The following is a 22236-nucleotide window of genomic DNA, read 5'->3' on the forward strand; positions in this document are numbered from 1 at the left end:
AACTGAGCTCACATAGTCTCTGAGTAAGAAATTGGACAAGATATTTTATTTCATCCAGTCTCAGGTTTTGGGGGGCTTCTCAGGGGCTTCCCTAGTGGCTCAGACGGTAAAGAATCTGCCTGCAGTGCGGTAGACCTGGGTTCGATCCCTGGGTTGGAAAGATCCCCTGAAGGAGGGCATGGCAATGCACTCCAGTATTCTTGCCTGGAGAATCCCCCTGGACAGAGGAGCTTGGCAGGCTACAGTCCACAGGCCACAGAGAGTCAGATGCGACTGAGCACACACAGGTGGCGCCAGGGTAAAGAACCTGCCTGCCAGCACAGGAGACATAAAAGACGCAGGTTCGATCCCTACGTCAGGAAGATTCCTCAGGAGAAGAAATGGCACCCCAGTCCCGAATTCTTGCCTGGAGAATCCCATGGACAGAGGAACCTGGCAGGCTACAGTCCATAGAATCATACAGAGTTGGACATGACTGAAGTGACTTGGCGCACACGCATGCAGGTTTTTTCCCTTGATAGTAATATCAGTGTAAACAGTTTCGTCCCATAATCAGTTTTATCTCTAAATTATCATGGTGATAGATATTATTTATCATCATTTTGCAGAAAAGATGAAGAAATTGTGGCTAATGGAAGTTTGGAAATGACATAATTGGTGCTCTATCATTTGTTGCTGCATTAAGTCCATAGAATTGGTGTTCATATATTCTGTTTAAGCACTTTTTTTTGTTTTTCATGCTTTCCTAGCCATTGTAGGCTTCCGGAGTCTTCATTTCTTTCTGCATTTCTGCCAGTTGCAACCCACCACCCCATATACACACTAGATTATTTCTCTATCTCTCAAGGGAAAAAAACTTGCTGGAACTTTCTTCCCCTACATTCTTAGCCTGGCTGATTCCCTCACCTCCGTTAGGTTTTTAATCAAAGATCACCTTTTCACCTCAGTCCTTCTTCAGCTGTCATATTTAAAATTACAACTTGCCTGCCACCCCGTTCTTTGGTTTTTCTCCTCCCATTAGACTGTGAGCCTGGTGAGTATCCAGATTATCAGCTTAATTCCGTGTATCTGTTGCTCCATGCGTTTGGCATGTACTAAACGTTTGTTGAATTAATGGTTAAATAGTGTCCTCATCTTTACTACACTGCATGCATATACTCTGTGTGTGTGTATATATATATATATATATAAACGTATATATATGCATATTTTATAAATTATATATATAATGTACATTTATATATACATATATAAATGATAGAACTAAACAACATAGTTGGTGTTCTATCATTTGATGTTGCATATATTTCATATATATTTGAGATATATATATATATATATTTAGTTACCAGCACTAATGGGTTGAATTTAATTGCTTTTAAATAAGAATTTTGGTTTTTTAAAAAGATTCTAATTTTGTCTTCTAAAATTCTGTATGAGTAATAAAAACTATATGTATTTTTCCCAAAACTCAGCATTTAAAGCTTTTCTTCTCTTTTCGTGTTTGAATTTATTCAACCTTAATATGTTTGTGTTATCAAAGCTCCTGATTACCACAGATTCATTAGGATCATCTGTTCAGTTCAGTTCAGTTCAGTCCAGTCACTCAGTTGTGTCTGACTCTTTGCGACCCCATGGACTGCAGCATGCCAGGACTTCCTGGCCATTACCAACTCTCGGAGTTTACCAAAACTCATGTTCATGTTCATATTACAAACGACATTGATTGTACCTAGAGCCTATGCATGTGTAACTGAAATAATGAAATAATGAAACAGACTTAGTGACTAAACAGCAGTTTACTTACACCACATGTATTGATCTCACATTTTTATTCTGTTCATTATAAGACGATGATATTTGTGACCCACTAAGTTTTCACAGTATGCAATCTCATAAAACCTCATTAAATAATAGAAACATATGAATATGAATAGTAAAAATATCTGAATTTTCAGATTTCTATGTGGATCAGGTTTTTAGTACTTACTAAATTTAGCCCGTTGCCAAAATAAATGTTTCTTACTGTTTCAAAAAATACACAGATCTTCTTTGTATTCATTTTTAGATATGACTTCATAGATTTTGATTAAAAAAACCAAAATTTTTATGTTTATATTTTTATATGCAATACCCCCATTTTTGAAGGCGAAAAGATGGCCTTTATGTTCAGTTTTGTTTTTAACATGTCAGAGAGAAGAAAGCCATATCACATTTTTAGATAGTGACAGAGGCAAGCAATAGATAATTCTAGTTAGAGAATCCAATACTGTTTTATAACCATTATTATTTTTTTTAAAGCATTTTATTGATTGATTTATCTGGCTGTGCTGGGTCTTCACTGCGGCACGCAGGATCTTTAGCTGCAGTATGCAAACTCTTAGTTGCAGCATGTGGGATCCAGTTCCCTGACCAGGGATCAAACCCGGGCCCCCTGCATTGGGAGTTCAGAGTCTTAGCCACTGGACTACCAGGGAACTCCCTATAACCATTATTTTTAACTTCCTAAAAATTTCATCTACTGGCTGGGATACGAAGAAGATAAATGTTTATTCATTACATATTGGAATACACAGATTTCTCGTATTTGTCATTTACAGATTTTTGCCCCACTTCAGAACTGTCTAAGGAACCATTAGTTCCTTTTTGCTTTTTCCTTCTTTTTAACTGCTGAATTCTTATGTTTTTTTAATTGAGATATAATTAACATCTAACACTGTGTTAGTTTTAGGTGTACAGCATAATGACCTGAAACATGTATATGCTGCAAAATTATTACCACAGTAAGTTTTATTAATATCCATTACCACATATTGTTACAGAAAGTTTTTTCTTTTGAAAAACTTTTAAGATCTAGTCTCTTAATAACTTTCAAATATATAATACAGTCCTATTAACGAGAATCACCATGCTATAAGTCCCCAGAACTTAATTTATCTTTTAACTGGAAGTTTGTACCTTTTGACCACGTATGCTCATTTCACCCACCCTCCATTATTCTGTGTCTGGCAGTCACCAGCCTGGTTTTCTGTATCTGTGAGGTCAGGATCTTTATTTAGATTGCACATATAAGTGAAATAATTTAGTACTGTCTTTTTTATGACTAATATTAATGTGTATGTCTGTCTATCTATCATATCCCTCATTTTCTTTATCCATTCATCCATCAGTAAGGCATCTAGGTTGTTTCCATGTCTTGGCTATTGTAATAATGCTGCCATAAACTGGGGGCGGTGCGGGGGGTTGCAGATATTTTTTTCAAGATAGTGATTTCGTTTCTTTTGGATCAAAACCCAGAAATGAAATTGTTGGATCATATGGTAGTTTTAATTTTAATTTGTTCTGTTACCTACATACTGGTTGGTGGCTCAGACTGTAAAGTGTCTGCCTACAATGTGGGAGACCCAGCTTCAATCCCTGGGTGGGGAAGATTTCCTGGAGAAGGAAATGGCAACCCACTCCATTATTCTTGCCAGGAAAATCCCACGGACAGAGGAGCCTCGTAGGCTACAGTACGTGGGGTCATGAAGAGTCAGACACGACTTCATGACTTCACTTTCACTTTTTTTCATACTGGTTGTAGCAATTTACATTCATACCAACAGTCACCATCTTTTTCTCCACATCTTTGCCAACACATTATCTCTTGTCTCTTTTATGATAGCCATTCTAACTGTTGTGAGATGTTATCTCATTATGGTTTTGATTTCCCTGGTGATTAGTGATGTGGAACAACTTTTCCTGTACCTATGGGCCATATGTGTCTCTTTTTGGAAAAATATATGTTCGTATCCTCTACCTATTTTTTAATTAGATTTTCTTTTCTGTCGAATTGTATGAGTTCCTTATACGTTTTGGATATTAACTCCTTATTAGGTACATAGTTTGCAGATATTTTCTCCCAGTCGGTAGGTTGACTTTTCTTGTTGCTGATGAAAGAGGAAAAAAATCTTTGCTAAGACCAAAATCAGGGGGCTTACCCGCTATGTTTACTTCTAGGAAGAGTTTTATGGTTTCAAATCATCTGGTCTAGTGTTTAATCCATTTTGAATTGATTTTTGCATGTGATGTAAGATAGGGGTCCAGTTTGATTCTTTTGTGTGTGGCTATCTTTTTTTTTTTCCAATTCCATTTATTGAAGCAACTGTTCTTTCCCCATTGTATATGCTTGGCTCCTTTGTCATAAATAATTGATCATATATATGAGGGTTTATTTCTGGGCTCTCTGCTTTTCTATTGATCTATGTGTCAGTTTTTAAGCCAATATCACATGCTTTGTAATACAGTTTGGAATCAGAAAACATGATGGCTCCAGCTTTGTTCATCTTTGCCAAGATTGCTTTGGCTATTCTGGATCTTCTGTCATTCCATACAAATTTGAAGATTGTTTCTGTTTCTGTGAAAAATGCTTTTGGAATTTTATTTGGGATTGCATTGATTCTGTCAATTGCTTTGAGTGGTTAGACATTTTAACAATATTTTTCCAATCCTTGAGTGTATCATGTCTTTCTAATTTCTTTCCTCAGTATGCAAGTTTTCTACTTCCTTGGTTAAATACATTCCTAGGTTTTTAATTCTTTCTTGGTGTAACTGTAAATGCATATATTTTCTTAATTTCTTTTTCTGATAGTTCACTATTGGTGTATAGAAGCACACTAGCTTTATTTCTCTGTCTAACTTTGGCCGTGCTGGGTCTTTCTTGCTGCCCGGGCTTTTCTCTTTCTTCTAGTTGTCATGATTGGGACCTGTTCTCTAGTTGCAGTGCTCAGGCTTCTCATTGCAGGCGCTTCCCTTGTTGCAGAGCACAGGCAGGAGTTGCAGCACCGTGGGCCCAGCAGCTGCGGCTCGCAGGGTCTAGAGCACAGACTCAGTATTTGTGGCACTTGGCTTAGTTGCTCCACGGCAGGTGGGATCTTCCCAGATCAGGAATCAAACCTGTGTCTCCTGCATTGGCAGGCAGATTCTTTACCACTGAGCCACCACGGAAGTCCCCACAATAGATGTTTGTATATTGATTTTTTTTTTTTATCCTCCAACTTGATTGAATTAGTTAATTAGTTTTAACAGTTTTTTGCTGAAGTATTTAGGGTTTTCTGTATATAATATATCATCTGCAAACAGATACGGCTTTATTTTTTCATTTTCCATTTGAATAAAAATGGTAAGAGTGGACATCCTGTCTTGTTCCGGAATTTAGAGGAAAAGCTTTCAGTTTTTCACAAGACTATATTAGCTGACGCCTTGCCGTACTAGATTCCTTCTCTACCCCGTTTTTGAGAATTTGTATGATGAATGGATGTTGGATTTAGTCAAATGCTTTTCTGCAGCTGTGAGATGATCATGTGGTACATCACAATTTGCAGATGTTGTTTAGTTACTAAGTCGTGTCCTACTCTTTTGCAACCCCATGAACTGTGGCCCTCCAGGCTCCTCTGTCCATGGAATTTCTCAGGCAAATATACTGGGGTGGGTTGCCATTTGTTTCCCTAGGGGGTCTTTTGACCTAGGGATCGAACCCGTGTCTCCCGCATTAGCAGGCAGATTCTTTGCCACTGAGCCACCAGGGAAGCCGTCTAAATCCCATTTGATCATGGTGAATAACCCTTCTAATGTGTTGTTGAATTCAGTTTGCTATTTTTAAAGGATTTTTGTATCTATGTTCATCAGGGATATTGGCCTATAATTTTCTATATTTGTAGTGTCCTTGTCTGGTTTTGATTTGGGGGTAATGCTGGTCTCTTGAAATGGAGTTGGAAGTGATTCCTCCTTTTCAGATTTTTGGAAGCATTTGAGAAGATTGGTGTTAGTTCTTTAAATATTTGATAGAATTCACCAGTGAAACCATCTGGTGCTGGACTTTACTTTGTTGTGAGGTTTTTGATTACTAATTCAATCTCCTTACTAGTAATTAGTCTGTTCACATTTTCTATTTCCTCATGATTCAGTGTTGGTCAGTTGTAGGTTTCTAGAAATTTATCCATTTCTCCATAGATTGTTCAGTTTTTCAGCATGTCATTGTTCATAGTAGTCTCATGATCCTTAGTATTTATGTGGTATCAGCTGTGTCTCCTCTTTTCATTTTTTCTTTTATTTCTATAAGTCCTCTCTTTTTTTTCTTGGTGAATCTAATGAAACTTTTGTCTAATTTATTATCTTTTCAAAAAATCTTGTAGTTTCATTGAGTTTTCTATTGTTTTTCTAGTGTATTTTATTTACTTCCACTATGACTTTATTTCCTCCCTTCTAACTTTGGACTTTGTTCTATGTGCTCTCATTCCTTCAGGTATAAAGTTAGATGTTTGAGATCTTATTTCTTAATGTATTAATTTATCACTGTCAGTTTTTATCTTGAAATTGCTTTTGCTGCATCCCATAAATTTTGTGTTTCCAATTTTTTGTGTCAAGACAATATTTTTATTTCACTTTTAAGGACCTTGACCCATTGATTGTTCAATAGCATGTGGTTAAATCTTCACATATTTGTGAATTTTCCAATTTTCTTCTTGAAATTGATTTTTCCTTTCATACCATTGAGGCCAGAAGGGAATACTGATATGATTTCAGTCTTCTTAAATTTATTAATACTTACCTTATGTTCTAATATATGATCTATCCTGGATAATGTTCCATGTGTGCTGAAGGACAATGTATATTCTGCTGCTTTGGAATGGACTATTCTGTAAATATGTCCATTAAGTCCAGCTCGTCTTACATGTCATTTAATTCCAATGTTTCCTTATTGATTTTCAGTTTGGATGCTCTATCCATTGGTAAAAGTGGAATATTAGAGTCACCTTCTATTATTGTATTGGTGTCTATTTCTCCATTTAGGTATATAAATACTGCTTTTTTACTTTGGTATCTCTTAGTTCACTATAACCTTGTGGGTCTCATGGACACAAAGCCTGTTGACTTTCAAAGCTAGATGTTGGCGGGGCCCATCCATCAGGTGGAACTCTTAAAACTTAGAGCATCAGATGTGGGCTTGTGGGGAGCCAACCCTTTCACTCTACCGGAAGAAGATGGGAGTTGTGAGTTCAGTTCAGTGTGTTCATGGGAGGAGATGAGTTCAGGAGCCTTCTGTGTTGGTATCTTGAATGAGAACTCCTATTGTCTAATCTCCTGTTAAAACTTCTAAATCTCCATAAATTATTTTTAGAATGAAGTTTCTTTGCATTTTTGAAATGTGTTTATGTGATACATTCTGTTTGCATGATTATAGAATTTTACCCTAATTTCCAATTTAAACAGAAATTCTCGTTGTCATCTCTGGCTTAATAATGTAAAATCTATAAATTGGATATTGAGGGCTTCCCCAGTGGTCTAGTGGTTAAGAATCTGCCTGCCAGTGCAGGGACATGGGTTCGATCCCTGGTCTGGGAGGATGCCACATGCCACGGAGCAACTAAGCCCATGTGCCTACTGAGCCCGCACTGTAGAGCCCATGAGCCCCAGCTACTGAAGCCCACACATCTAGTGCCCATGCTTCGAAACAAGAGAAGGCCCTGCTCTGCGCAGCTGGAGAAAGCCTGTGTGCAGCAATGAAGACTCAGGACAACCAAAAATTTAAAAAAGTAAATAAATCTTTTTTTTAAAAAATTGGATATTGGAACTTTCATTTTTGAAAGTAGTTGAACCGTTCTTTTCTGATCACTTTTTTGGGGAAAATGTGTTGTATTTTATAATACAGCATCCTATAGGTACTGAATTTAAAATTATTAATTAGTTTCCATTATTGCAATCACTTTATTTCATCAAGTTAATTCCCCTACTTCTTATAATTCTAGAGTTTATTTCCTAACAATCTTCATATTGCTAGTTTGTGTGAGTCCATTATAATTCAAAAACAAAATAGGTAATATGTGACTCCTTTGAAATTATACTTCATTTAAAGGAGACCTACCTATTCAAATATGCAATATTTAATCATATCAGTTACATTAATAATATTGTTGAGGGTGTCAACACTGAAATGAAATGTTCACTTTGCATTTAATAAATTAATGATTCATATCTGTATGTGAAAGAGCTCAGAAAGAGTCCTGATAACAGGAAATTGCAGTTACCAAACATTTTATTCTGTTTTTAAGAGGAGAAAGATTCTAAAATTATGAGTTGTGTTTCATTCTAATTTCTGTGAAGATGATAATTAATTATACCCATTAATTATGTTGTTTACCACATGTAATATTATTTCATTGTAGAAAATACTTAATTACATGGTTATTAGTATCTTAACAAGTTAATATTTCAGAATGATTGTCCATGATGCTGAAACAACTTAAAATATTAAGTCATTATTACTGTCTTAACTCCGTTTCTGGTTAATACAGAATAATAACATGATACAATATATTTGAATAGAACACAGAAATTAGCAAGTCATTTTTAGATGCCAAAAGAACTTCACAAATGCAGTTTATTTTAACACAAATTCCTCTTATAACAAGAAATTATTAGACAATAAGCAGTTGCTCTGTGAATTTTAATATGAACTGTGGAGCCAGTTCAGTGTCACACCCAAGAAGAGCATTAACTCAGCAGAAGTTTTAACATATAATATATTAAAAAGCCATTGATTTATAAAACTGCTGACCAGTTACCTCACATTGATGGTGATAGATCAGCTCAAACTAACATAAGCTGTTAACCAAATACATATTTATCTCTAGTAATATTGCATTCATTTAACATGTTAGGGATTTTCTGTTGCTTTTAAGGAAATCTTAGAATTTAATGTGATCCCTTATCATGAGAGTGAAAAGGTTTACTGTTACCACTTGAAGATAAATATTATTGCAAATATTTAAATCTAAGTAAACCTCTTCAAAAGTTAATATTTTGCAATCTAATTATAATTAGCTATATAAATTTCTCTTATCTTCATAAATATTTCTTAGGGAAAATTATGAAACAAAAGTACTACAGAAATATTCATACTGGAAAACATTGCTTTTCTTTATTAATCCTCGAAATCTCAGTGGTTAAGTACTTATTATAACTTCTCTTTGTCTTGTCTTCTGTAATCAGTGGGAAAATGTTCCTAGTGTCTCTCGTTCTTACTTTTAGAAGTATGATAATCACTGTCAGTGAGAGTGGGAAAGATAATTTTATTTACTTGTATTTTGTTTATTCTAAAAAGTAGAAAGTGATCTATGATTGCTAACTGTGAATGCATACTACTTATTTAGGTAGAGCTAGAGGATGAAACTGAGCTCTTGGGCAAAATTGTGAAATACATAAATGTTGTGAAATGTGAATCCAGAGAAATGAAACTGTTAAAAGGAATTTGGTTTTAGTTGTACAGGTTTTTTTTTTTTATGAAGAAAGACAGTTGAGGAAGTAATCAAATTGAACTTGCTACACTGTTCCGACAAACACAAGAAAAAAGATTAAAATGAAGTATTAATTTTCTTTGATATTTAACTTTAATGTTGAAAACCTAACATATTGATTTGTTAAACTTTTCCTTTAAATGATTGTTGTTTATTATGGTACACATTTTTTCTTGGCTAGTTTATCTATTGGCCTAAACCAAATAGCAAATTTTGTTTGAAATTGTTCTTTTAAACGTTAGTGAAAGAGGTTTTTTTTGCTGAGTGTGTGTGTGTCAGTTGGGTTCATATTCTAATATTTTATCTACAGTACATTTCTCTCTCTTTAAAAGAGAACACAAATAGAAATATTTTAATGTATAGAAAATGTTACTTTTACATCATTAGAAAGCTATCAGATTATGCAAATAGTAAAGTATTGAAGTTGTTTAAAGATAAAAACTTCTAAAACTGCAGAGCAGCAAACAAAAGCATAAAACCGCATTTAATGTGTAGGACATTTTAGACAGTTTTAAAATGTTTTTAATAAATGTGTTAACAAAGCCTTAAAAGCCATACCAGTAAGTTTTGAATATGACTTTAAAAGTGAAATAAGTTTAAAATAAAAGCAACAAAATATAGTTATGTTTATGAAATCTAAACATGAGTTAATTTACCATTGTAAAATATTTCAGATTTGGTACAGATACTAGTATAATGCTTCCTTGAGTTTGTTTTCACTACTCTGGCAAGGAAAAACAAAATTCTGCCTCGAGCTGTATGCTCCTGCTGTTGGTTTCTTGTAATGAAAGTAATTGTGCAGACTTACTGGTTTAATTTAAATAAAATTTTATGGGTTATTTAATATATAAATGTAATTTTAATTCCGAGAATATTGTGAAAGACCTGGAAAATAATAGGAACTGAAAGTAGCATGGTCATTCTCTGTGTGTGTATGTGTGTGTGTGTGTGTGTGTGTGTGTAACACATAATAAGATTTATGAAATCTGTTTTCAGTAGATGACTTTCAGACTTCTTAAAAAGTAAAGCTCCCTGTTAAAAAGGCACTTAACTTATTTTCATTGTGAGACATGCCAGCTAAAAGTTAATTTGAAAAAGAAGAAAGAGAGAAAGTAAAGGGAGCTTTCTATTTCACTGATTTGGGCAGAGTGACCCTTTTCCTTCAAATAAAGATTCTTGAAGTGCTCTTAAGGGTAACTCACGATGAGCTCCCGGGCATCCAAAAGGACAGGGAGTCTATTTTCCTTTGTTTTTATCTAATTTCTGATGAGTAAAGAGATGCTGTCAAGGGATAAAATAGCTCCTTACTTTCAGGATGGTTTTTTTTTTTTTTCCCCAGTATGTTTTTTAAAACATGATTACTTGAACTTATGAAGGCTTAAATAATTGTATTATTTTGTGTGTTAGCTGATCTGCATAATGCTAAATATTTTCTCCTCTATGTAACCAACTAATATAATTATACCTGTTTTCTAATTTAAGTGTGTGTATGTGTATCTCTATAGTAGAAAAATAACATAAGTTTAAAATAATGGCACTATCATAGTCACTTGCTTTAAATAAATGCAAAATTCTAAAGCCTTGAAATTAACATAAAGGGAAACAGGACAGCAAACCTTTCAAATTCAATGCTTTGTTGATCTTGTCTACACCATTTTACGCAAAAAATGAATTTTTTGTAACTTTGTATATTGAGGATTGCATAAATTCTGTGGTAGAAAAATGTTCCTATATTAATCTGACTTGGAAGATAGGTTTATAAAAACTTTTGTGGTTTTTAAAATAAAATTTGTATAGTTTTTGTTTTCTTCACAGGTGAATACCATCTTTCACTAAAGTAGATTTGCTATGACGATATCAAGAGTTGTAAAGAAAGACATTTTCCTGAATTTATATTTTTAACACTTGGGCTATAGTAATTAAAATTTTATAACTAATTTATAATCTAATAGTATTGTTTGGTATATTTAAAACTCAAAACATTACTATTAATTATGGCCAGTTTAGTGCTTTTATGAATTACAAATTTAGTAATTTGTGAATTATGTAAGTTATTCAAAACAAATAGAAGTGTAACTTGTTTTTAATGTTAATAGGAAAACTGATTTCATTATATGTCCCTAAACAGTTTTTAAATCAATAAAATCAGTATTTCACACTTAATGCAATAAATGTTAATTTAAGAAAAAATTAAACCTTCAGTTAGAAATTTTTTAAGAAATGCAAAGAACTTTTTGCTGTGGTAATTCAGTTGTTTAAAAATATTAAATCTGAAACAATTTATTTACTGAAATAGTAAGCCTAATCTGAAAACAAAAATTCTGTCTTTGAAAATAAGTTGTACAATTACAAAATTGCATTGTAGAATTTAATGATTAGCTTTGAGAGCCTGTATGTTTGAACTTGAAAGTATTTGTATTAATTGCTAACATCTTTAAAAATATATACTGTTGCTTTAATTGCTTTGACTTTCTCACCACCCTCAATAAGTAAGTAGGAGGAAGGTCTTCTTTTTCTTTTTAATTTCAGTATTCACTGTTGTAGTCATTTGATAGAACTGTTCAACATAATATTTTGGGTTAAAGTGGGTTTGGTGTGTTTGTTTTTTTAAGTCAGAATCCACAAATGCTTTAAACCCTATTCCTATCCTATTCTATCATTTATATTATGAATATTCTGTAAGATTATTGAGAAAAAATAAATAAATATAATTTTAGCATGCACATGCTAGAAGAAGAGTGTGGAATAAACTAGCCAGCCAAATGTATGTTTCAGTCTGGGAGATGACATGGTGAAATAAAAAGAGCACTGATTTTAGAGTCTGAAGAATCTGCTCTATTTGCACCCCAGGATTACTGAAAGGCTTGAGCCTTTTCAGTAAAATGTTTGTGAAAACAATTTTTATTTCTAGCACAAACTTTGCAGTGTAGGACATTATTTGTTTTGGGGGTAATGAATGCGAAGTTACGGCCACATAACTTTTTTTCCATCTTCTGGCTAGTGATCAGTAGGGATGTCTTCGTTTTCTGTCTTGGAAAATTCTTTGATTTCCTACCCTGATATTAATCAGGGAGTAAGTCTTGTGAATTATTAAAGGAACGAGAAAGAGATAAGTGGTAAACTAGCATTTCCAAAAAAATGGGTTGGTTTATAACATTTTGTTCATCTCTAGATAATCCAAAGAGAACCAAAAAAATGCAGTAACAGTGTTTTAGCTTATTCTTGAAATGTATTATAAGTTTAAGGTTGTGTAGTTAATATTTTATCAAAGATTTTATTCACATGTTTTTCAGTGTAACCTGTAATTTTTTTTAATATCTTATTAAATGAATCACTGCTTTCAGATTATTAGACATTTAATATTATAAACTGTAAAGAGCCATCTTTCCTTCTTCCTTCTACTTTTCATTAATTTTTTTTAGTTAATTTTTATTGGAGTAAATTACAGAGTTGTGTTAGGTTCTACTGCTCAGGAAAATGAATCAACCATACATATGCATATATAACCTTCTTTTGGAGGAATTGGGAGTTTGGGATTGACACATATACATTATTGATACTGTGTATAAAATAGACAACTGAGAGGACCATTAATGTTTTGACATCCTGCTTTTATACAGGATTTCGCCTCCCGGGCTAAACTGGCAGTTCAAAATCTAGTACAGAAGGTTGGATTTTTTGGAATTTTGGCCTGTGCTTCAGTAAGTAAATTATATTTAAACGGTGAATTTATATTTTGATTCAATTTGTTTTTAAAGATGTATGAATTTTTAAAAAGTTATAACTTTTAATGAGTATGTAATTTTAGTAATCATTCATCTTACTCATCAAATGAGCTGTTTTCTGTTGGTTAGGTTTCTATCTTATTTACTGACTTGTAAGCATTTCATCCTGCCATGATGACTTCAAACCTAAGTGGCTTGATTCAATAAGAAAAAAGAGACAAAATCCATCCTTCCCATAAAGAATATATAGTGAAGTGCATTTAAGCAAATAACAATGACTTCATTCTTTTCAGAGTTATAGATAGGTACTCCTTTTCCAAAGCCTCAGGCATATAGTTATAAGGAAAAATTCATATAAAACCTCCTTAAGTGACTGTAATACCTAGCTTGGTAGTTGAAACATCTGTGGCAAGATTAAGGGCATCTATGACTACAGTGAACTAAGAAACTGTTTGTGTCAAACTATTTGTGTCTCACACAGGAAACTTAAAAAAAAAAAAAAAAACTTAATGTCTCAAATTGCAAATTTGTGAAATTGACAATCCTTGGTGAGTTGATGTTTGTCCTGGTCCTTTTCTAATTTAATAGAAACAGTTATATTTGAAATGAAGCATTTTGATCTAAGTTTTCTTTGGTAGTTTGTACAAAATTCTTGATAGTTCAGTGGTAGATTTGGCCAGAATAACTAGATGCATCTAGTTAATATGATAAAAGTTGCAATTATCAGTAAAATTCAGAAGATTGTTATCTGCTGGTACATAGTTTCCTTATCCATTATGCATTAGAATATGAATATATCTGAGTATCCTCTTTCCCACCGTAGCAAAGTAAATACCCATAAAGGGAAGACATTTGGTGCCAAAATTTAAAGGAAATCAACCTTGAATATTCATCAGAAGGACTGTTGCTGAAGCTCCAATACTTTGGCCACATGACGCGAAGAGCCAAGTCACTGGAAAAGACCCTGATGCTGGGAAAGCTTGAAGGCAAAAGGAGAAGGGAGCGGCAGAGGATTAGATGGATAGATAGCATCACTCACTGAATGGACATGAATTTGAGCAAACTCCAGGAGATAGTGGAGGACAACACAAAGGAGCTTGGCACACTACATCTGTGGGGTTGCAAAGAGTCAGACATGATAGCAACTGAAGAACAGCAACAACCAATCAACATTCTAGAGATACTCTAAAATATACATGTGCCTCTGTTACTACCTTTTAACCCTGGCAGTACTTGAAATTTTCATCATCTAACTTCTCTTTTTATTGGAGAAGCTCTTTATCATAATATTGACAAATATTTGAGCAATGTATAGGTATGTTGTAGTGTGATGTAGTGAGATGAGAACTGGTTTTGGAGTCAGGCTTGCTTAGGTTCCTAAACCAGATTTTCCTCTTAGCTATGTAATTTCAGTCAGTTTACTCTCTTTGAGTCCTAGTTTTCTAATTTTGGGACTTCCCTGATAGCTCAGTTGATAAAGAATCCACCTCTAATGCAGGAGACCCCAGTTCAATTCCTGGGTTGGGAAGATCCACTGGAGAAGGGAGAGGCTACCCACTCCAATATTCTTGGGCTTCCCTTGCGGCTCAGCTGGTAAAGAATCCACCTGCAATGTGGGAGACCTGGGCTCAATCCCAGAAGATCTTCCCCTGGGTTGGGAAGATCCCCTGGAGAAGGGAAAGGCTACTCACTCCAGTGTTGTGACCTGAAGAATTCCATGGGCTGTATAGTCCATGGGGTCGCAAAGAGTCAGCAACTAAGTGACTAAGCGATTTACACATTTCTAATTTTTAAAACAGGGCATCAAGACACTCATTACTTAAATGAGGATTTTGTCAGTTCAGTCGCTCAGTCGTGTCTGACTCTTTGCAGCCCCATGAGGATTTAAGATAATATGTGAACTGTCACAGTGCCCATCCATTTTTTACTGTTATTCATCAGCTTTGTATCCACCCCGAGTGCTTGGACAAAGAAGTGAAAGCTGTATTTCCTTTTCTAAAGGATCCAGAAATCTAGTGAGGGAGACGGTGCTAAGTGAAAGGTATTGTGGAAGCCCAGCAGTATAGGATTAAACTGAGAGGCCTAAACGGTGATAATGTCCTCAGTTTAGAAGCTGAGAGAATAGTGTGGGAGCCTGTTGCTTGGGTTGAGAGCCTGCTTTGCCGCCACTGATACTGAACACGTTGCTTGACCTGTCTGTCTCACTTTTCTTATCTGTAAAATGGATGTCATATCATATGACATTGTTTGGGAAATTGAGTTGATGTAGAAATCCTAGAAAAGCACCTAACAATTCAGTAAGAGTTAGCTTTCATCATTCCTGGGGAAAATACAAGTACCTTCAATTTATTGAAGCAAAAAATATTTATTCTTTGGCATTCATCTATACCTGTGTCTTCCCTGCTAAAATTCCACTTTCTATGCTAGGCAATCTTCTTTATTTTTGACTAGGAATAGTCAATTTTTAACATAAATTAATAGATCAGTTTGACCCTCTAGGAGCTTTTTACTAGGAAATTAATATATATATTAAAGTATTAAAAGTATATATACTTGATTTAAGGTAAGGTAAGTAAAGGGTAAGGTAAGGAGAAGTTTATTAATTAGTAATTTTGTTGTTAACATTTAAACTAAGATAAACAAAGCTAGCTGAGGGAAAATCTCAAAGCTATATAATAGTTCTTTTTATTCTAATCTTCCTTTCTGTGTGTTAGGTTAACAATTGAAAAAAAGTAAATAACATGCCTTTGTAACAACAAACATTGATTATTCTCTTCTGAGAGTATCCAACATACAACTTCTAATTTTTATCCACTCTGATTTGCATATCTTATATACTTTAATTTCCATTTAAACATGAGGTAGAGCCTGATAATAAAGGGGATCTATTAAAATTTTAATTCATAGAGTTATGAGAGTCATATGAGGAAATAAAAGAAATGACAGTTGTAAGGATGTGGAAGTGATACAATTATTAAATGGTTGTAAGACATGAAATTACAGAAAGCATTTAAATTTGGATAAGAAAAATTGTATTATTTGAATATTTTTTAACAAAAGAATACTTGAATTCTGATTTAGTTATGGCATTGTTTTTAAAAGAACATACATAACAAATATCTTTTAAGCAATTGGGCTTTTCTTTGAAAGTACAAACTTGAAATTATATAAATTAATTAGCTTAGAAATGGTTCCACCAACAGACACAAGGACAAGAGTACTTCTTTGGGAGAAGAATGGATGAAGTGCTCAAAAACAGCTTGTGGTTTCTTTGCATTTTTGCATGAAATTGTCTTTTAGCATTCTTGAAATGTGGGAATGTTCAGGAAAGGTATTTGTTGTGAATCACTTCTTTGTCTGGGACTGAGTATTCACAACATCTGTATCTGTGCCCTTGTGTTTCCACACTTGATTTTTCCCTAGAATAAATCACATGGCCCTGTGGCCTTGGGCTGTCATAAAGTAAAATACAAATAGTTAATTTTTTTATGTTGAAAATGAAAGCACATCCACCTGTAAATGTATTTGTGAATTTACAAGAATGTTTTCTATAGATGTGAGCACTTTCCAGATAATCTTATTTCAAGCCAAAGATTTTAGGACCCTAATAACTACGGAAATAATCTTGAGGCTTTTTCTTCATTTATACCTCACTGCTGTCCAGTGGTCAAGTATCTACTGAATGGGATTAAATTCCAGACAGTCTAGCACTGATCAGGGAATCCATACCTCTCTTTGAAGTGGTAGACAAGGATTAATGCATAATTTCACACACCTATAGGTAGTAAAATTAAACTGATTTTGGATTATACATGGACGTTTCATTTTATTTTTTCTCTTTTGAATAGATTCCAAATCCTTTGTTTGATCTGGCTGGAATAACATGTGGACACTTTCTTGTACCTTTTTGGACTTTCTTTGGTGCAACCCTGATTGGAAAAGCAATAATTAAAATGCATATCCAGGTAATTATACCCTTTGACTCCCTGCTCAATGATGATGAACCCATTAAAAGGCACTGAAAACATATTCCCCTTGCTCTTTCCAAGACAAATTGTTTGGATTTTGAGTTCTGCTTCTTGGTGGGTTGCTATTCAGACCCAGAACGTCACTGAAGATTACTGAACTGAGGGCGGTTTTTCCCTTCTTCTGTTGGAAAATTACGCCCCTTGTTCCTTCTTGTTTCCTTTCTTTCCTTCTTTCTTCCTCTGTCCCTTCCTTTCTCTCTCTCTCTATTTCACTTTTGCCTTCTGAAACTTTTAATCTAAGACTTTTACCAAACAAAAACTGTTCTTGAGCTGAGGAAGTATTCTCTTTCATTAATTCTACTTTTCTTTCACATATTCTATATATAACACTTCCTCTCAAGGCACTAATATCCTTTACAAAATACCAGCCAGGTGTTAGTGTGGAGAATGGAGAAGAAAGTGGGCCCTGAGGAGGCGAAGAGATGTGGGTTTTGGTTAGAGAAGTGAGAATCTGCTAGTCTCAAAGCCACTGTTAATGTAATCTTTAGGATAAGGGTGTGGGGGTGTGTGTGTACAAGAGCAGAGAAAAGAGACCAAGGACTTAAATGAAAGGAAATTAATATATGCTTCTAAGACTTTGATATGAATTGATAGGAGTAGTATAAAAGGCAAATCCTACTGGAATAAAATAGAGTTAACATTGAAAAGAATGTCTTAATTAATGAGGCTTGCAAGGAAGCATTCACCAGGGGAAAGGCAAGAACAGTGAGTAATGTCTTCAACCATGGTCTGATTCCATAATAATTGAAAGGACTTCTATCCCCCAAGTTTCTACTCACCACCTCTCTACCTCCAGTTCTTAAAAGAGAAGAATAAAAAAGGAAGACTTGAGGGACTTCACTAGTGGTCCAAAGGTTAAGAATCCGCCTGGCCATGCAGGGGGAGCAGGTTCAATCCCTGGTTGGGGGGCAAGTAAGCCCACACACCTGCAACTAGAGAGTTTGTGCACCATGATGAAGATCCCATCTGCCACAGCTAAGACCTGAGGCAGCCAAATAGATAAATAAAGTATTATTATTATTTTTTTTTTTTCTTTTAAAAAAAGGAAAACTTGAGCTGCTTCTGCCTGCCCATTTTCTAATACTAGATTTTGGTGTTTAGGGTGAGCTTATTGAGCTTGTCTTCTAATCCTGCCATGATAATCACTTAAATTTCAAGACTTTATTTTTCCTCCTTCAAGGAATGTAGTTTCTCCTACTTAAGTAAGTGTGTTGTTCAAGATGATGGGTTTTTAAATACTGGAATGCTAGTTATTTGGTAAAGATTTAAAATACTATAATAGGATTTTTCTAATAATAAAATCATTTAGCTTTTTTAAGTCCTTTGAGAGTGTTAATACTTAAGGAATGATAACAGATTCTTTTCATTCCCTTTATAATAGCATCTTCTCTAGGAATCCATAAACTTTATATATTCTTCTTTATGAATTATACTAACTTTCTATAAAATACAGTAAAATATATTATGCTAAAAGTACCCTATAGTTATAGAGTGTTTAACATTCTCAGTTTTTTTCAGGTTATGATAATAATGCTTAGTTTTTTAATATAGTGCTTCACACTTTAAAGTACTTAATGTATGCCATCTGATTTAATTCTTACAATCCTGGGAAAGAGAAATTACTACTCCCATTTTGTAATTATCAAACTTAGAGAAGGAAGTAGGTAATGGTTGCCTAAAAGAGTAACCGCTGGAATTGAACCTGAGTCTTTGGGCTTCAACTTCATTGTTCTTTCCATTCTTTTGCTTTGCCTTAACTGTAATTTATTTATATGATCACAAAAACTGAAATGTTTAAGGCCTGTTATTTGTCAGGACCTATGCCAAGCAGTTTGCATTGGTTATCTCAGAACAATCCTGTGATGTGGTTATTATCCACATTTCATAGATGGGAGGGCTTAGAATTCAAACCAGACTCTAAAGTCAAAGCTCATTCATTCCCTGTATCTATGAGGAAGCAAAGAAAGAATGCTAAAATCCCATCTGTGTTTCTGAAAGGAAAAAAATCTGAGTTCCTTCACTAAACTGAGACCACAGGATACGTTTGTTGTATTCCGTTGTATCAGAGAGACATACTTTCTAAAGGCATGTCACTTGATGTGCATCCAGATGTAGCTCAGGGCCACAAACTTTTCTCATTCCTTGGGTAAGCAGTATTAGTGAGTAATATAAACATTACAAGTCTTTCTAAAACAATAGGGCAGACACACTACACACAGACTTTTCTGTAATCTGATAGTAAACTCTTCTGGTCCTCTTCTCTTTTTTCCTCAGTTTAAACTAGACAACTTCCCTTGATATATATTGTTACTTTATTATATATCTTGCTATCTGTTAAACATCCCCTAAAAGAAATCAACCCACCTGATAATGTTAATTAAGGATTTCTCTTTCTACTGGACACGTTCAATTCTTGTACCTGTATACAGTACCTTAGAAATATTTCTGTTCTCCTAAATGATGAAGTCAACATGCTCATGTAATATTTCATGTACCATATAATTTACGTAGCATGTGTATTGTTTATTGCCTCTCAACTTTCTCCCTACCACCACACGCACACATACTGAAATATAAGCTCTGTGAGGACAGTTTTTTGTTTCTTGGCTCTCCAAGGTATTCTAGTGCCTAGAATAGCATCTGGCATGTAGTCAGCACTCAGTAAATATTTAATATATGATTCAGCCTATGATTCTTCTTTCCAAAATCTGGAGGAATCTTCTTTTGCAGATGTATAGTTTCTTCTTTGTTCTGTTGGTGCCATTAGTTCCCTACACTCATATCTTTTTTTTGCTTTTCTACTCTATCCTTATTTTCTTTGTACCTAAGGTTGAGCGGGCTCTTTGGGGATCTGTGCCTTTTTTTTTTATTTGGTAGAATCCTCATTCAGACCTCAAGCATGAATGTGATTCTGAGACATATGTTCTTAAGTGTCTTGCCCAGCACAGTGAATTTTCAAACTGTTATATATAAAAAGAAAGTCTTTGTTTTGTTTTCAAGAAATGAAATTGTGCAATTATCCTGGCATTGGCTTATTCTGAATGTTAGGAAATGATGGTAGGGAAAACATGTGGTGTAATCACTGAGAGCAAATCATTAGCTCTGTTTTTTAGTAAAAGATCTATAGCTCTAAGTAACTGGCTTTTAGTATGGATACTTAGAAGAGTCCCATATATTAATGCTTTTCTCACTAAATGATCTACAGTAATTGTCTAATTAGCTTCATAATCTTCATACACCATTTGTATAGGATTGTTTATAAATCACCATCCATCTTGTAACTGTTGGATATCTATACGTGCTTACTGTTTTCATAAGATAAGAAATATCTTTTTCACATTAATAGATACCTAAGTGAAGTGAAAGTTGCTCAGTTGTGTCTGACTTTTTGCGACCCCTGGACTATACATTCCATGGAATTCTCCAGCCAGAATACTGGAGTGGGTAGCTGTTCTCTTCTCAAGGGGATCTTCCTAACCCAGGGATCAAACCCAAGTCTCCTACATTGCAGGAGGATTCTTTACCAGCTGAGCCACCAGGGAAGCCCGATAGATACCTAAACAAATACCAAAAAGGACTATGAACTTATTTTTCTAGTCTTATTTCTTTCTCACATATCCAGCTGTGCAGCTGGCAGTGTCTTTGTTAACCCTAAGACATTGATTAAGAAAATATCATTGCCTGATTAATCTTCTACCTGAAATAATAAGCTTTAGTCTGAATTAACCACTTTCCTGAGATGCTCAGTGGATGGCTAACGTGATGTTATTTATTTTTATTTCACTTCCCTCCCATTTAGTTATATAGCCTATAGTTATTATTTAATACACAGTAACAGAGCAATGGAGTTAGTTTTTAGGAATTAGAAGAATTTAGAATTACCCATATTTATTCAGAGAATTGGACTTCCCTGGTGACTCAGTGGTAGAGAATCCACCTGCCAATGCAGGAGATGCAGGTTTGATCTCTGGCTCCGGAAGATCCCCTGGAGAAGGAAATAGCAACCCACTCTAGTAGTCCCACCTGGGAAATCCCATGAACAGAGGAGCCTGGCGGGCTGCAGTTCATGGGGTAGCAAAAGAGTCAGACATCACTTAGCGACTAAACCTCAACAACAACAATTAAGAGAATTATTATAAGTCCTTTAAAGCTAAGTTTTAATATCATTTTCTAGAATCTCAAATTAGTTGTACTTATGTGACCTTTTCTTTCTTTCTGTGAACTTCTGTAATACATTGTTTTTACTGCTGAGGCCTTTATAGTTTATCATCATACGTATTATTTTTTGTACTTAATCATCTTTCTACTATATATCAGAAAATTTGTAAATTTCTTCAGCATATTAAAGAAGTATTCTTCCCATCTTTGTGTTGCATGAAACTCTTATTAATGCTTACATTATCCATAGTAATTACTTTTTGTAATATTTGCTGAGTTGAAAATATTTGCTACCTGTAAGCCTAAAGGCATCTTTCCTTATGAGTTAAGTAAGGTATCAGTATCTTAATGAAGAATGCCTCAGTAACACCAAACAGAAAATTACCCAGAATCTGATGGAGAGCTGATTCATTTGAAAAGACCCTGATGCTGGGAAAGATTGAGGGCAGGAGGAGAAGGGGACGACAGAGGATGAGATGGTTGGGTGGCATCACCGACACAGTGAACATGGGTTTGGGTGGACTCCGGGAGTTGGTGATGGACAGGGAGGCCTGGTGTGCTGCAGTCCATGGGGTCAGCACCATTTTTCTAAATACCGTAGATGTGCATTAGTATACTATATTTGTTGGCTGAGTAATAATCCATTGTATAAATGTACCACATCCTCTTTATTCAGGTTGCTTCCATGTCCTGGCTATTGTAAATAGTGCTGCAGTGAGCATTGGGGTACATGTGTCTCTTTGAATTATGGTTTTCTCAGTTTATATGCCCTGTAGTGGGATTACTGGGTCATTTGGTAGTTTTATTTTCAGTTTTTTAAGAAACCTCTATACTCTTCTCCATAGTGATTGTATTAATTTACTTTTCCACCAATAGTGCAAGAGGGTTCCCTTTTCTCTACATCCTCTCCAGCATTTATTGTTTGTAGATATTTTTTTTGAAGGTGGCCATTCTGACAAGTGTGAAGTAATACCTCATTGTAGTTCGATT

At 34.6% G+C, this 22236-nt stretch overlaps 1 protein-coding gene across 3 annotated transcripts in view; it reads left to right on the forward strand.

The window, feature by feature from the left end:
* Window positions 1-22236, forward strand: part of VMP1 (vacuole membrane protein 1) — a 119147-nt gene that overhangs the window by 73167 nt on the left and 23744 nt on the right. For all 3 annotated transcript variants that reach the window (XM_061142664.1, XM_061142665.1, XM_061142666.1), the window contains exons 8-9: window positions 12956-13036; window positions 16909-17025. In XM_061142664.1, the coding sequence (XP_060998647.1) occupies window positions 12956-13036; window positions 16909-17025 (198 nt within the window). The remainder of the gene's footprint in view (window positions 1-12955; window positions 13037-16908; window positions 17026-22236) is intronic.

The sequence above is a fragment of the Dama dama genome, chromosome 5, assembly GCF_033118175.1.
Source record: "Dama dama isolate Ldn47 chromosome 5, ASM3311817v1, whole genome shotgun sequence".
Classification (NCBI taxonomy): Eukaryota; Metazoa; Chordata; class Mammalia; order Artiodactyla; family Cervidae; genus Dama; species Dama dama.